The sequence below is a fragment of the Schistocerca gregaria genome, chromosome 7 (genome assembly GCF_023897955.1).
Source record: "Schistocerca gregaria isolate iqSchGreg1 chromosome 7, iqSchGreg1.2, whole genome shotgun sequence".
NCBI classification, from domain to species: domain Eukaryota; kingdom Metazoa; phylum Arthropoda; class Insecta; order Orthoptera; family Acrididae; genus Schistocerca; species Schistocerca gregaria.
This window is the reverse complement of record NC_064926.1, coordinates 347,820,518-347,835,198: the sequence shown is the minus strand read 5'-3', so window position 1 is coordinate 347,835,198 and position 14,681 is coordinate 347,820,518. Positions and strand designations below refer to the sequence as shown.

General features: G+C 39.2%; 1 protein-coding gene across 2 annotated transcripts in view; it reads right to left on the bottom strand.

The window, feature by feature from the left end:
* LOC126282087 (sodium channel and clathrin linker 1-like) overlaps positions 1-3,514 on the bottom strand; it is a 93,846-nt gene extending 90,332 nt beyond the window's left edge. Inside the window, exon 1 of one of the 2 annotated variants that reach the window (XM_049981542.1) lies at positions 3,042-3,514. In XM_049981542.1, coding sequence (XP_049837499.1) covers positions 3,042-3,127 — 86 coding nt within the window. In that variant the 5' untranslated portion in view covers positions 3,128-3,514. The remainder of the gene's footprint in view (positions 1-3,041) is intronic. The other variant, XM_049981543.1, reaches the window with a different exon arrangement.
* Between the last annotated feature and the right edge of the window lie 11,167 nt (positions 3,515-14,681).

The window sequence follows — 14,681 nt, the reverse complement described above, 5'->3', positions numbered from 1 at the left end:
AATCCCGGGAGTGGAAAAAAGGATAGGTATATACTCGCACGCACACACACACACATATCCATCCATACATACACAGACACAAGCAGACATATTTAAAGGCAAAGAGTAAGGGCAGAGATGTAAGTCGAGGCGGAAGTGTGGAGGCAAAGATGTTGTTGAAAGACAGGTGAGGTATGAGTGGCGGCAACTTGAAATTAGCGGAGATTGAGGCCTGGTGGATAACGAGAAGAGAGGATATATTGAAGGGCAAGTTCCCATCTCTGGAGTTCGGACAGGTTGGTGTTGGTAGGAAGTATCCAGATAACTCGGACGGTGTAACACTGTGCCAAGATGTGCTGGCCGTGCACCAAGGCATGTTTAGCCACAGGGTGATCCTCATTACCAACAAACACTGTCTGCCTGTGTCCATTCATGCGAATGGACAGTTTGTTGCTGGTCATTCCCACATAGAAAGCGTCACTGTGTAGGCAGGTCAGTTGGTAAATCACGTGGGTGCTTTCACACGTGGCTCTGCCTTTGATCGTGTACAACTTCCGGGTTACAGGACTGGAGTAGGTGGTGGTGGGAGGGTGCATAGGACAGGTTTTACACCGGGGGCGGTTGCAAGGGTAGGAGCCAGAGGGTAGGGAAGGTGGTTTGGGGATTTCATAGGGATGAACCAAGAGGTTACGAAGGTTAGGTGGACGGCGGAAAGACACTCTTGGTGGAGTGGGGAGGATTTCATGAAGGATGGATCTCATTTTGGGGCAGGATTTTAGGAAGTCGTATCCCTGCTGGAGAGCTACATTGAGAGTCTGATCCAGTCCCGGGAAGTATCCTGTCACAAGTGGGGCACTTTTGGGGTTCTTCTGTGAGAGGTTCTGGGCTTGAGGGGATGAGGAGGTGGCTCTGGTTATCTGCTTCTGTACCAGGTCGGGAGGGTAGTTGCAGGATGCAAAAGCTGTTTTCAGGTTGGTAAGTCTTGGAATCTTTGTTTGCAAATATAGAAAATTGTAGACCAATTGCCTTATTATCAGGCTTCAGTAAAATAATAGCAAAAGGGGTGCATAGCAGGTTAATGAAATTTTTAGAGAAAAATGAAACTCTCACAGATATTCAGAATGGATTCCTGAAAAATAAATCAACAGCTAGTGCCATCAATGATTTTATACACAATGTCCTGCAAACAATGAATGGAAAACAAAGTGCCAATGGCATTTTTCAGACTTAAGTAAAGCCTTTGACATATTCAACCACAAAATACTGTTCAGCAAGCTTCAAGTATATGGCAAGGTACAATGCTAAAATGATTCATATTATACTTGACAAGCAGGAACATTAAATACAAATAAAACATGAACTACAGGAAAATACTAAAATACATTTCTCAGAGTGAGAGAAGAAAAAAGAAAAGAGTTCCTCAGGGATCCAATCCTGGGCTAACCTTCTTCCTCCTGTATATAAATGATTTAGACCTAAACACTGAGTCACAAGTAAATACTGCTTTTGCAGATGAAACATGCATCCTTATTACAGGAACCATCGCAAGTCGACTACAAGCAGTTGTAGATAAAACTACAGCACATTTAAACAGATCTTTTGGGGGCTATAAACTACCAATAAACACAAAAAAATTCTGAACTTCTGTTGAAAAAGTGACACATGAAACACCAATGTGGCAATAAACTCCAACCAAATTTTATATTCTCAAGTTTTTAGGCATATGCCTTCAAAATAACTTCAAATGGCATACACATATAACCTAAAAAAATGGAACACTAAATAAAATATGTTATACTCTATAATTATTCTCTATTAAAGCATATTGCCTACTTTGCTCAATTCCTTAGCATCCTACTTTACAGAATTATATTCTGGGGTAATGCACCACATAGTTCACTGATTTTCCTAACCCAGTCCACCTGCTTAGCTCAGTGGTAACGTGCTTGCCTCCTATGCGACAGACCCAGATTCAATTCCTGGCCAGGCTGGAGATTTTCTCCACTCATGGACTGGGTGTCATCCTCATCACCAGCACACAAGTTGCCCAATGTGGCGTTGACTGTACTAAGACTTGCCCTCAGCGGCTGAAGTTACCTGGATGGGGCCTCCTAACCAAGAATGCCATATGCTCATTGTCATTTTTCTTACCCCATAAAAGAACTGTAAGAGCAGTGCAACATGTTCAACAAACAGATTCCTCCAAACACCTCATTCAAAAGTTTACAATTCTCCAGCTTCTCTGTATGAACAACCAATAAATATGTAAGTATGTCACAATGAATTTCAAAGACATAAATGAAAATGTTAATCTCCATTAGCATGATACAAGACAATAGTAAAAGTCTTATATCCTGTCAATAAAGACATCAGCCTACAAAACTTCCGCAACAAACAGTGGTGTACAAATTTACAATAGTCTTTCATATAAGATTGAAACCGTATGATCAATCACATCCTTTTGTAAAAGCCTAAGGGCATTCTTATTGGATCATTGCTTCTATTTAGAAGTAGAATTTTTAGAACATTTCAGATACAAGAGACTTGGAACAATACAGTGCAGCTACTGCAAGTAGTGCAAACTCTTTTGTGGGTAATGCAAAAAATTTTGTACTCGCTGAAATAATCTGTATCTTTACGGCGTTGTCCTGTATCCCACAACCTGGAACAAATTTTGACTTGTGTAAATAAATAAAGAAATAAAATTAAATGTACATTTCCGTTTTCTTTCCACATCCCAAGGCCACTCTCTGCATGCTATGTATAGAATACGACTAATGTAATATAAACATAAAGTAATGTAACAGCCCTCCCCCCTCGTGGACTTAAATTTTGGTTGTAGTGTCAGATTTAAATATTGATGTTACGAATAAATCTTTTCATTCTGAGGACTAGTATCAGAACGATCAGAACTGGAATAGTTTGACAAGCCAAGCGGAGGATAATTAACGGATCATAAAAAAAACGTTCGCGAGAGCTCAAAATCGTTGCATTACCCTCCGTCTACGCAAAACTAAAAAGTGTTGAAACAGATACAGGTCAAAATAACACTGTTAACGTACTCATCTTTCACATTCACTTCATCCGTTATTTCCACTGAATTTTTAGATTTAATGTTATCTTTGTCATACTTTGTTAAAATACTCATTTTTCGTTAGCAACAGTCCAAAGCTGTGCACGGGTTGATATCGACAATTCATTGGTTTATTCCAAAGTTCAGCTCTAATTTCACAAATCAACCACATTACAATCGCGCTCAATATCACACATCATCCAAACAGCACGGGGCATATCCCAAAGTACTTCACCACACTACTGTTTCATTTAATTTACGTGTTTTGAGACGCAACAGTTACTTCATGTTGCCATGGTAACAGTATGGGCAAATGACAATACTGTTTTCATGACGATAACAGACCGCTCAACCACCTGTCAAAAAAATATTTCTTTTTGTATTTCGAAATAGAACTGACATTTGCGGCGCAAACTCAGCGCAATTCTTACGACCCGCCCGCCTAGAGAGACAGGCCCAAGCGCTAATTGACAAAAGAAAGGCAGCAAGCGCGGACCAATAGACGTCTCTGCAGTCTGCTCACTGCACTGTGGCACTTCGTAGCGGTAATATTCAAAATGAATTTCGTACCGAAGTATTGAGTTTTTCGGTTTTCAGACATGTGCGTCGCATATTAAACGGACTCACGAAACTTCTCTTTGGCATTAGAGTATCGCTTATCGTAAAAGTTTCGGTGATACATTTGATTTGAGATGTCACGCCTTTTGTGTGCTTGAGAACATCTTCCGTGAAAGAATTGAATTGTTTTCAGTTTCTGGATGCAAATTAAATAAGAAAAACACTCAGTATGGAGTGCGGGAGAACATCTGGTTAAATGTCTCTGTAAGTGCTGTAATTATTTTAATTTTATCTTAACTGTTCCTATAGGAGCAAAACAAAGGGAGCTGAAGAATATCTTTAGATTCTTTACTTAGTATTTGCCCTTGTAATTGTGAAGTAAGCTTTCACTGAGTAATTTGTCTCTTTCTTCAAGAATCTGCCAATTCAGGCTTTTCAACATTTCCGTTGGTTATTACTCATGTTTTGCAGCGCGTATTAACACATATTGTTAAGTATGAGGCTTCTCTATGGAATGGGTGTATGAGGTCAAAAGTCTTGGATATCATGCAGTGTGTGCCACAAGGATCTGTTCTTGGAACTTTACTCTTTGTAATATATATAAGTGACTTTCCTAACTCTATGTTGTGTAAATCCATACTCTATGTAGATGATATCAGTTTTGTTACAGCTGGGAAAGACTTATGAACATTAAAGCAGGAAAGTAGGGAGCATTGCAGAGCAGCCCATAAGTAGTTCCAAGTCAATGAATTGAGTATTAATCATGAAAAACTGTAAATTCCTTCTTTAGTGTATGTGTTAATGACAATAGAAGTGATTTTGCTTCAGCTAAACCATCCAGGTGCCATCTTGACTTGAAATTAACATGGCAGAGCCTATTGTATCTGTGCTAAGTTAGCACTTGTGATATATTTGTGAAGCCAACTAAGGTCTTGTGTTAGTGTTAAGTTATTGCTGAATGCATATGATGTTATTTTCCCACCCACCTAACATATGCCATTTTGTTATGAGAGAATTACCCTCCAGTCAAAAAAAGTTCTTGGTTGGTATAAGGAGGCAGTTGAATCCATTTGTGGAGTCAGAAATAATGAGTCTCGTCGACAACATTTCAAAAAACTGAAAACACAAACAGTTAAGTCCCTTTTTATATAATTTGTCTAATACATACAAAAGAATACCAACACAGTCACAAATTATGACAATCTGCTCATCAACATAATATATACATAAAACAACAGACTGGTATCACAGTCACTACACGTAAGAAAACTCAATAAAGCTACAGGTACATGGGGGTAAAACTATTTAACATGTTGTCAGTGCAGACACGCAATGCGTCACTGAGTATGTTTGGAAGTGTCATGCAGAAATGGCTTTGTGAAAAAAAGGCATTTTATACAGTAGAAGATTTATGTGAATATATTGGGTAGGCCTATATCATGTGCAGTACAATGGATAATTTCATATTTTGGTAGACAATAATGATCTAAAATATCTTTTACATCACATATGTTATTTATATAATTGTATATGTAAGAGCTCATGTACGCTTACGATGTCATTAACTGCATTTGTTAATGCTTAAAGATGGTAATAAATAAATCTAAATATAAAATTTCACTTTAAAAACTATTGTTTCTTACAAGAAACAAATCAATAGATGAGCGGTACTTGTTTGGGTTGACTCCATATACATACTGCAAAAACAAAATTGCAAATATCTCACAAAACTCCTGGGAAAATGAGATTTAGGAGACACAGACAGTACATTTGTATGAGCCATCCCATCCTATATAAATTCTACTTCAATTTTAACCAATATCTCCCCCCCCCCCCCCCTTACATAATTTCCGCCAACCTCAAAATCAGTAGTCACTGCTCAGCTGAACTTAGCAGTTTACTGCCTTCCTTGCAGAAGACCTTGTATCTCTTCCCTGCCAGACCTGATATAGTAATAGCATCTGCTAACAAAAATAGACACATAAATGAAGATGTCCTTGATCTGATTAGAAGTAATTATGAATCAATCCACCTTTCAATCCTCGGCAGCTCTCCATACGAACAAAACTGATCCCATAACTTCCCTCGCAAACAAATCCACAATTACAATCATGCCAACTCAAATGCCTACCAGCACATGGTCCGCAGCTCTTGGTCTCGAAGTCGCATTCTTGCTTCCTCAGCACGGGGTCCTGGGATCAATTCCTGGTGGGCTCCAGGATTTTCATCTGCCTCGAGCTGACTGGGTGTTTGTATTGTCCTCATCATTTCATCATAATTCATGAAAATGGCGAATTTGGACTGAACAAAGGTTGGGAATTTGTACCGGCATTGATAACCAAGCAGGTGAGCACTCCACAAACTAAACATCATTATCATCATCCACACACAGATAAGAAGCTAAAATCCTGAAGACATAACTAATATTGATTCTGTTCTACAGCAAACCTCAATTTAAGCTACTGTACAAATACTCACTCATCCCATCCACCCACATCAATATTGATTCTGTTCTACAGCAAACCTCAATGTAACCTACTATAGAAATACTCACTCATCCCATCTACCCACATCAACCTTCTCTGTACAAACTCTTGACATCTACATCTACTTCTGTACTGTGCAAATCACTGTGAGGTATGTGGCAGAGTGTATGTCCCACTTTACCAGTTATTAGGGTTTCTTCCTATTCCATTCACATGTTGACAGTGGAGAGAATGATTGTTTAAATGTCTGTGTGTGCTGTAATTAGTTGACCTTGTCCTCATGATGTCTATAAGAATGATCTATGGTTGGTTGTAGTAGATTCATAAAAGCCAGTTATTGAAACTTTATAAATAGATTTTCTCAGGATAGTTTACTTCCAGCTTCAAGAGTCTTCCAGTTCAGTTTCTTGCCTCTCTGTGACATTCTTCCATGGATCAAACAGCCTTTGGCCATTTTTGTTACCTTTCTCTGTGTACATTCAATATTCCCTGCTAACCCTATTTGGAATGGGTCCCGTACATTTCAGCAATATTCCAGAATGGGTTTCATGAGTGATTTGTTACTGCATTTTCCTGGTATTCTACCAACAAACCAAAGTCTACCATCTGTTTTACCCACAATGAACCCTATGTGATCAATCCATTTCATAGCACCCAAGAATTTATATGAGTTGGCTGGTTCCAACTGTGACTCGTTGATATTATAGTCATAGGATACTATGCTTTTTCATTCTGTGGGGTACACAGTTCAACATTTCAGAACATTTAAAGCAAGTTGTCAATCTCTGCACCATTTTGAAATCTTATTAAGATCTGACTGAATGTTTATGCAGTTTCTTTCAGGTAGAGTTTCACTACAAATAACTGTGTCATCTGCAAAAAGTCTGAAGTTACTATTAATATCATCTGCAAAGTCATTAATATACAAAATGAACAGCAATACATAAGGGCAATACATTGGGGGCTGAAGAATATCTCTAGATTCTTTACTTAATTTTAGTCCTTGAAATTTTGAAGTAAGCTGTCACTGATGATACTCCTACATCTGAGGATGACTTTCATCCAAGATAACACGCTGCATACTCCCTACCGAAAAACCCTCAATCCAATCACAAATTTCACTTGATGCCCTATATGATCATAATTTTGACAATAAGCATAGATGTGGCACTGAATCAAATGCTTTTTGGAAACCAAGAAATACTGCATCTGGCTGATTGCCTTGATGCAAAACTTTCAGTATGTCATGTGAGAAGAGTGTGAGTTGAGATTTGCGTGATTGATGTTTTTGGAATCCGCACTGGTTAGCATGGAGGAGATCATTCTGTTAGAGTTACCTCATTATGTCTGTGTTCAGAATATTTTCTAAAATTCTACAACAATTTGATATCAGGTTTAGTGGATGGTAGTTCTGTGGATCAATTCTACTATGGTTTTTTGTTCAAAGGATCTACAATATGCTGTAGTTAGAAGAGGGACTAGCTCAGCCACAAATTTGGCATAGAATCTGACAGGGATTCCATTGGGCGCTGGGGCTTTTCTCAATATGAAAAATTTCAGCTGTTTCTCAACACCACACTCAGTAAATCTTTTCAGTGGTATGAGGATTAAGTTGGACTGAGGTTCCTGGGCTTTCCTGTGTAAAGGAACATTGGAAATGAAGTTCAGCATTTCAGCTTTTGCTTTGATACACTAAATTTCAGTTCCTGTATCATTTGGGAATGATGGGGCAAAACTCTAGTGCACTAACTGGCATTATGTACAACCTGAATTTCTCTGGAATTTGTGAAAGACCATTTGACAATATTCCGTTATGATAGAGCAGACAGTCATGCCAAATCTACTGCTCTTTCCTCAACACTCGTGACTAGGACACACTAAAATGCTACTGCCAATAACAGAGACATATGCATAATTTACCCAATATAAAAAGATACTGGGCCTGTAAACAAGCATACTCTAAACTCAATAAGTCTCCTTTGCCTAAAATCTAACGGCTCTCTTCATACAAATCCATTAGGCTTACCTCAGTCTTCATCAAGGTGCTGAAATGCTTTGTCTCTAGATACATCTTCCTTCCCATCATATCATATGGCTTCTGTCACAGTTTCTCTGCAGGTGATGATCTCCTTCGTCTATATCTATAACAACAATACGAGTGTTATCCATTACTCTTCCTCTCCCCAGACACCCACCCCTCTACCTTCTATCTAAAGCAAACATCTAAAAACCACACCTCTGGTGAACTTAATCTAATGTGCTCGTGACACTGCCTTCCTTGACACTCATCCCATCAATCTCTTCACCCTCATCTCAATCATCTTCTGTTGTAACCACTGACACATCTTCAAGAATCCTCCAAAACTAGGCAATAATTACAGGAAAAACAACTTGAGCATTCCACTCCCATGAGCTCTACCATACAGCACAGCATTGTTCAATCCACCTAACTGAAACACTAAGATACCTACAAATGACGGTATGCTTATAGTCTCATAGATTCTGCACACTAAGTTGAATAATTCTTTAGCTGTTACTTCCCCAATTATTTTAGAAATTCTGAAGATAGTTCCATAAAAACACGGGAGAACTCCCGGATATCAGTAACGTCGTGTCACGATAATTCAGCACAGAGTCTTCTGGCCATCTTCTGGTGAATGCCACTATTGTAGTACTGGCGAGTACGCGTTGAGCTCCACTGTTTAAAGCCATACTGAGGTGGCACTGCGTATGCGCTGCTCTGCGTGCGCGTTTATAACAGCTCCGTGCGCTGCGCTTCGCAACCTCCACGGTGAAAGCTTGGCGTATTGATATCAGGTCAATTTTCATCTTTGTGCAGATAACTACATCAACTATGAAGTTTCTCTATAACAGGACTCCAAGCAGAGTTTAGCTGATAACCGCTATTTTGATTGATCAGAGTCTCATTGTCAGACAACCTTATTTCCACAGACTCATTGACAATCGAACTCCAAAAGTTTAATGTATGGGCAAAATGGAGCCATGATAAAGCTGTGACGAGGCAAACTGTCAAGATTGACAGACTTTCTAAACAGATGCAGCAGGAAGTTCCAACTCGACGATCTGTTGTTAATTTGACAGAGAAAACTTTAGATGACGCGACTGTGTCTGTGCTTGCAAAAGGACTGAATTTGCTCCCACACCTGTTTCCCCACCACTAATGGATTTCATCAGTGCCATTGAAGAAGCTGTATGCTGTCTTGATACAGATGAAGGGGAGGAAGTTCATTGAGAGTCTTGTCGTGTATTGACCAGAGTTGCACCAATGAAGAGTAACATCTCGCCCAAGGAGACGATAGCCCTCCGTAACTTATGAGCAGTTGTGGATACAGCAGTCTTAAAATCTGACAAAGGAAATGCTACTGTCCTCATACCAAGGGATGACTATATTAATAAGATCAATGTTTTATTATGTGACTCAATGTATCGCAACATCAATAAGGATCCCACGAGCCGAGTGGTGCGAAAAAGAGCACAACTTTTATCAAATAGTTCTCTACTGAAGGAGGTCATCAAGAGACTGAAACTGAACAGTTCAGTTCCGCCTAGGCTATATGGACTGCCTAAGACCCACAAGGAAAATGTGTCATTACATCCAATTGTGAGTAACATTGGAGCAGCCATCTACAACCTAGCCATATTCTTGGCATCTTTGCTCAAACCAATGATAGGCAAGTGTGTACATCACATAAAGAATTCTGGTGATTTTTATCAGCTGACTTCAGTCACTTCAACTGCATAATAATGACTTATTGGTCAGTCTTGATGTGGTTTCACTTTTCACAAAGGTGCCTCTGGTGGACTCACTACATCTCGTTGGCAATATGTTTGGTGTAGACATTACAGTGTTGTTTGAGCACACTCTCTCCTCTACATATTTTATATTTAACAATGAATTTTACGAAAAATCTGATGGTGTCACCATGGGGAGTCCTTTGTCTCCCCTGATGGCCAATCTTTTATGGAAGATTTTGAGGAGAGAGCACTCGACTCTGCCACTTTTAAACCAACAGTATTTTGGCGATACATTGACAATACTTTTATCGTGTGGCCTCATGATCTGGACCGTTTCCAAGAATTTTTACGTCACATGAACTCCATACATGAAAACATAAAGTTTACAATGGAGATAGAAAAAGATGGTTGTCCGCCTTTTTTAGACATCTTGGTGCGACGGAAGAGTGATGGCATACTTGGTCACTCGGTGTACAGAAAGCCCACTCATACAGACCTGTATCTACAAGTTACTAGTTGCCATCATCCAGCACAAACAATGGGCGTTCTCAAGACCTTGATCGACCATGCCCATACCATCTCTGACGCTGACAGTCTTCAAGCGGAACTGGAACATCTGCAAAGTATTTCTGAAAAATGGCTTTTCACCTAGGCAAGTGAACAGAGTGATGAAGACCTCACCAACGGCATACTCGCCTTCTCCAACCCACCAAGTCCGCAATCGCCAAACATTGTACTTCCACAGACAATTCCATGAATTACAACAACACAAAAATTTTGGCCCATACATCAAACTTTTTGGAGTTCGATTATCAATGAGTCTGTGGAAATAAAATTGTCTGACATCGAGACTCTCATCAATCGAGATAGCAGTTATCAGCTAAACTCTGCTTGGAATCCTGTTATAGAGAAACTTCGTAGTTGATGTAGTTATCTGCACTAAGATGAAAATCGACCTGATATCGATACGCCAAGCTTTCACCATGGAGGGCGCGAAGCGCAGCACACGGAGCTGTCATGAACGTGCACGCTGAGCAGCGCATGCGCAATGTCACCTCAGAATGGCTTTAAATAGCGGAGCTCAGAGTGTACTCGCCAGTACTACAATAGTGGCACTCACCTGAAGATGACCAGAAGACTCTGTGCCAAAATATCGTGGCAGGGCGTTACTGATATCCGGCAGTTCTCCCATATTTTTATGGAACAATCAGTACACCAGGAAAGCTTTAAACATCACAATTCTGAAGATATCTTATCATTTCCTTCTGCTTTGTTTGAGCACAAGTCTTCCAAAGCTTGATTATACTCCTGCCTCTAATGCTGGATCCCTTACACCCTCAACTTCAACATACATTTCTTCTTATCAGGTCCTCATTCTAATACACCATTCTGTGTACTCTTTCCACCTCTCGACTCTACACTCTGAATTTAATAGTGGAATTCCTTTTTACACTCTTAATGTTGACTCCTTTCCTTTAAAATGCTCTGAAAGTTATTGTGATTTTGAATCTGTCATTCCAATGACCATTTACATTTTTCTTCATATTTTCCTACAGTCATTTAACTTTATTTTTCTTGCACTTCCTATTGATTTCATTTCTAAGTTACTTGTCTTTGTATTTCCTTCTTTTGTTGATTAATGGAAGCATTTGTTCTGCTATTCACCGTTTCTTCACAGTTGCCTTTCTGATTCATAACCACTGTATCTACAGCCTCAGAGGATTTCAAATGCATGCCATAATTATGTTTTTCTTCAATATCCCACTTTCCTATGCACTGTTTCTGCCAACTGATTCTCATTAAATTTCAGTCTACTCTTCATCATTACTAAATTGTGATTCAAGTCTATATCTGTTCCTGCATATGTTTTACAATATAACATCTGATTTAAAAATCTCTGTCTCACCATTACTCAATCCAGATGATATATTCTTGTGTCTCCAGGCCTTTTCCAAGTATACTTCTTCCACTTGTGATTGTTGAACAATATATTTGCTGTTACTAGATACTTTAGAACTCAAGTAGTGTTTTGCCTCTCACATTCCTAGTGCCGAGATTTTATTACCTAGTAATTCACCCATCTATCCCTCCCCCTACTCCAGCATTCCAATCCCCCATGATTATCACATGTTCATTTCCCTTTAATACTGTGTACCCTACCCAGTTCCTTCATGTACTCTCTCCACATCAGCATTTTCTGCTTGTGACATGAGTATGTATATTTGAATTATAGTTGTTAGCATTGGTTTGCTTTCAGCTGTGATTAAAAAAATTGTATTGCAGTGCAACGTACCAAGTTATTCACCACTGCCAAGTGCTCAGATATGCGCCATTTCTGAGTCTATTTGTTATTGAAACCAATCATCTGTACAATGATACTGAAAGTTGACCACAGTTTTGGTATATCTAAGTTCACCTTCATCAGAAACAAAAATACACCTAGACAGGGAGACACCTTCATTAGCAAAAAACTTAGCAACATATCTGATATAAAAGAAAAACACTTATAGCTTTAAATACCATGAAAATTACCAAAGCATTACAAGCACAAAAACTTTAAGTCACTTGTTAAAATCACATCCTGCTGTGTAGGTGCATAAAACAATCATGCCAAAGGCGTCGTCAATAGTTAAAATTAAAATGCTGTGTTTGCATCAACCATCTCTTCATAAATATGCTGTACTGATGGAGGTGATATTTTAATTTTAACTATTGACGACGCCTTTGGCACGATTGTTTTATGCACCTCCACTGCACTTGTAAGGGAGATAGCGTCACAGACATGATATGTGAATTGGAGTGGCAAGCATTAAAGCAAAGGCATTTTTCGTTGCGACGGGATCTTCTCATGAAATTTCAATCACCAGTTTTCTCCTCCAATTGCAAAAACATTCTGTTGGCACCCACCTACATAGGGAGAAATGATCATCATGATAAAATAAGAGAAATCAGGGCTCCCACAGAAAAATTTAATTGCTTGTTTCTCCCACATGCCGTTCGAGAGTGGAATGGTAGGGAGACAGCTTGAAGGTGGTTCATTGAACCCTCTGCCAGACACTTTATTGTGAATAGCAGAGTAATCACATAGATGTAGATGAGGATGTGATATTAGTAAGTGACTAAAAGTTTTTGTGCTTGTAATACTTTGGTAATTTTCATGGTCTTTAAAGCTATAAGTATTTTTTTCTTTTATCTTAGTTGCTAAGTTTCTTGGTAATGAGGGTGTCTCCCTGTCCAGGTGTATTTTTGCTTCTGATGAAGGTATATTTAGATATACCAAAACCATGGTCAAGGATTTCAATAAATCTTTATCCTGCAACTGTTTAGCTGTTATCATTTACCATGAAGATTTTCAGCAGTTGCTGCTTCAGCCATGTTTAAAATTTTGAGATTATTTGCATTAGTAGTTTTTGTATGGGCTGGTAAACACTGCTTGCTGTACTTGCACACTTTCACACTTGCACACAACAGTTACATATCACAGGATGGGTTTCAATGATATGCACAGTTTGAAAGTGGCATCACTTTATTATAAATGGTTGCAGAACATAGCCAAGGAGCACTTTGCCAACTTTGTCCATAAAACATACAGTTCACAAAACTTCTCTTAACACCCCCCCCCCCCCCTCCCACACACACACACACTCTAATCTTAGCAAAAGGGCTATGGCAATGTGCAGCCATGCCCTATCTATCACCACTGTCCACCACCTTGCAACTGACTGCTGACCAGTCAGTGAACAGCCATGGTGTGGGAAACAGTTACACATATTGAGTAGCACTGACTCGTACCTGGCTTTCCAGACCTGCTGTTTACAGTCTGATACATCTCAGCTGGATTATTCACAGAAATTCACTCTTTCCTATACCTTTTCATTCATAACAAATCCTAATCTTGTTATATAATTTTCTGCTGTTCTAGGTACAACGCTACATTTGTTCAGATCAAATAAGTTAATCCCCATTTACATTTTACTACACTGACCCCTGCTGCATCTAATTTTAGCCTTTGAACATAAATTTTCAGATTTTCTAGCTTCCCTGGCGTATTCAGACTTCTGGTATTCCACACTCTGACTCTAGAATGTTACTCCCTCATTTTTCCCCCTTTTTTTCTTATGGTCACCTGCTGCTTGACAGTCCCTCATGGAGATCTGAGTGGGAGAATAATCCAGTATGCTGTGCCAGTGGGGAGGTCATGACACATTTCCTGTGGATACACCATATGTGTATTTAATACAGAGTTTCTATTGCCTTCTGCATCTTCCTGCTATTGATAACTGCTGATGCTTCTGTGTTTAGAGGCAGTTTGTCATCTGAAGGGAGAAGGATGTCCTAAACTTCTATCTGCTTCTTCGCCATGTTTTGACAAGACCGTTGGAAGACTGAGGGTCACGTCTTCTGCCAGAAGAATTTCTAATGGTTTTTATTCAAAATGTATAGAGTGACTGGTATAAAACCTGGGAAACATGGCTTTTGATTAATAATCAAAGACATTATCCTAGACTGTGGTATCCTGTTCAACCTCGAAGTTTTCACATCACCTCAGATACCTTCTCCTGATCTACAACTCCCAGAAACTCGAGTACTTACATTTTATTGTATTTACCAAATTTGAAAATCCTGTCCTACTGTCAGACCTCTAACAACACACCCCACCTTCCCTCTATCCCCAAACACTCCTCATCCTTTCCCAATGTGATTTCAATAGCCTGCCCTCACAGACCATGAAATCATCTTCCATATCTATGCGTTATATCAGCCTTAATGTACTCTACTCCTTCCAATCTAATGAACGGTACAATCCTACCCAGCTGGTTCGTGACATA